This window comes from Bison bison, unplaced genomic scaffold (genome assembly GCF_000754665.1).
Source record: "Bison bison bison isolate TAMUID 2011002044 unplaced genomic scaffold, Bison_UMD1.0 scf7180017854619, whole genome shotgun sequence".
Lineage (NCBI taxonomy): Eukaryota > Metazoa > Chordata > Mammalia > Artiodactyla > Bovidae > Bison > Bison bison.
Window position 1 is genome coordinate 3,891 of NW_011485192.1, and position 1,830 is coordinate 5,720.

At 53.9% G+C, this 1,830-nt stretch overlaps 1 protein-coding gene across 1 annotated transcript in view; it reads right to left on the minus strand.

Annotated features, from left to right (window-relative positions):
- Window positions 1-234: 234 nt before the first annotated feature.
- GPKOW (G patch domain and KOW motifs) overlaps window positions 235-1,830 on the minus strand; it is a 10,895-nt gene continuing 9,299 nt past the window's right edge. The window contains 5 exon segments of the mRNA XM_010857098.1: window positions 235-581; window positions 673-758; window positions 1,295-1,364; window positions 1,453-1,576; window positions 1,779-1,830. The exon segment at window positions 1,779-1,830 is cut by the window's right edge and continues 19 nt beyond it. Of these exon segments, the coding sequence (XP_010855400.1) occupies window positions 447-581; window positions 673-758; window positions 1,295-1,364; window positions 1,453-1,576; window positions 1,779-1,830 (467 nt within the window). The 3' untranslated portion in view covers window positions 235-446.

Sequence of the window (1,830 nt, forward strand, 5' to 3'; positions counted from 1 at the left end):
GGACCACAAGTAAAAGCAGAGCCTGCAAGATTCTTCCTTAGGATGTTCTCCAGAGGTGCAGCATTCCTGAATCCCTAGTCTCTGCTCGGGGACAGGGTTCATAGCTTCGGGATTCTGACAGTGGACTCAGGAGCAAATGGATTCTTCCACTTGGCTGACAGCCCAAACTTGGCAGTGGGGCTGAAAACAGGAATGGTTCCCATCTCCACTCACAGCTCAGCACACCATTTATGATCTCTTTGTTTCATGAACTATTTGAACTTTTTATTATATACTAACTTCGGGTAAACTGGGTTTGTTTCTAGCCTCCCTTCTGACCCATCCTGTCCCAGGGCTGCACTGCCAAGTGGAGGGCAAACCATGACCCCCCCCCACCTTCACAAAGGCAGGCTTTTCACATTGTACAGGACTGGCAACAGCCCAGGGGATAGGAGTGTGTCCACAGGTCAGTCTTCCTCCACGTCCCAGAGGCCCACAAACTGGCAGATGGCATCATAGTGAAGCTCCACCACTCTGTCTTCTCTCTGCAGCTGTACCAGAGCCCGGCTCCGTGCTCTGTCCCGGTCCAGCAGACGGCCCACCTACAGTAGGGGTGGGTCGAGTCAGCAAGGCCAAGCCAGACCAGAGACGTTCCCGTGTGCCCCTGCCCCCGTTCCTAGGTCTGCAACTCACCCTTCCAGCCCATTGCCCCAGCACCACCATCACCTGGTCGCCTGGGACCTTGGGGACCAGGGTCTCCAACATGTCTTCCCTCAGGCCTGTAGACAAGGAGAGGGGAGTGAGACCTGCAGCAAAGGCCAGCCCAGCCAGGTCCTGTCAGAAGGGCTTTTCCTGTATTCCCTGGAGCCACTCTATACCTGTTGACAGATGGTAGTCCCCCATATTCATTTCCCAGAGGAGGAAACCTAAGGAGCCATTCCTGGCAATAGTTGTAATAAAGGGAGCATTTATGTACAACAATGATGAGTGGGGGTTGATAACAGACACCATTTATTGTGGGCACATCGTATGCTCTGCCCTGCATGGGGAGCTTACACACATCCCTGCAAGGCACCAATCACAAGAGGGAGAAATAGGTTATCTTCATGATAATTTTTCAGAAGAGGCAAGTGGGGCTCAGATATTCACCATCACAGAAGTGTCTAGTGATCTGTCAGAGGATGTTGGGCCTTACAAAAAAACCCAATTCTGCCCAAACTCCCAGCCTCTGCCTGGGCCAGGGTCTTGACGCTAGATAGTCTTCTCATCTGCCTCCGGGATGATGGAAGACCCAGCAACCATCCCTCAGACTCACCTTCCAAGACCTGGCCTTCATCTGTCCGACACACACAGGTATCTGGGCTCAGGACGTCTTCAATTGTCATCTGGGGAAAGGGTCAGCAGATATGAGAATGTTAGCTAAGGGGACCCATTCCCCGGGGGAAGAAGCAGACCCAGGTGTGGGGTTCCCACCTTGGTGTTGTAATACTGGCCGCCCTTGTGCAGCTTGTCCACAAACCGCACTCGCAGATCCCTGTGCAGCCAGTGCTGACTTCGGGGGGCTGCTTTCTCATTCTTGGTCGCAGGCCCATCTTGTCTGTGGAGAGGGGTCAACACCAGGCATAGCTCTTTATGGGGGGCATGTTCCAGTCACCCCACCTTTGCCGATGTTTTGAAACCCACCCATAATGCCATTCCTAGTTCCTTCTAGGCACCTGCCTTGCCCTGGAAGCCTTCTCTGCTGGAGCCTCCCCACAGTTCTGCCCCTACCCCCAAGGCTGAGATGCTCAGTGTCCCACCGGTCTGGATGGTGTTTCCGCTTCCTCTCTGCATCCTCCCAGCATATGTGGC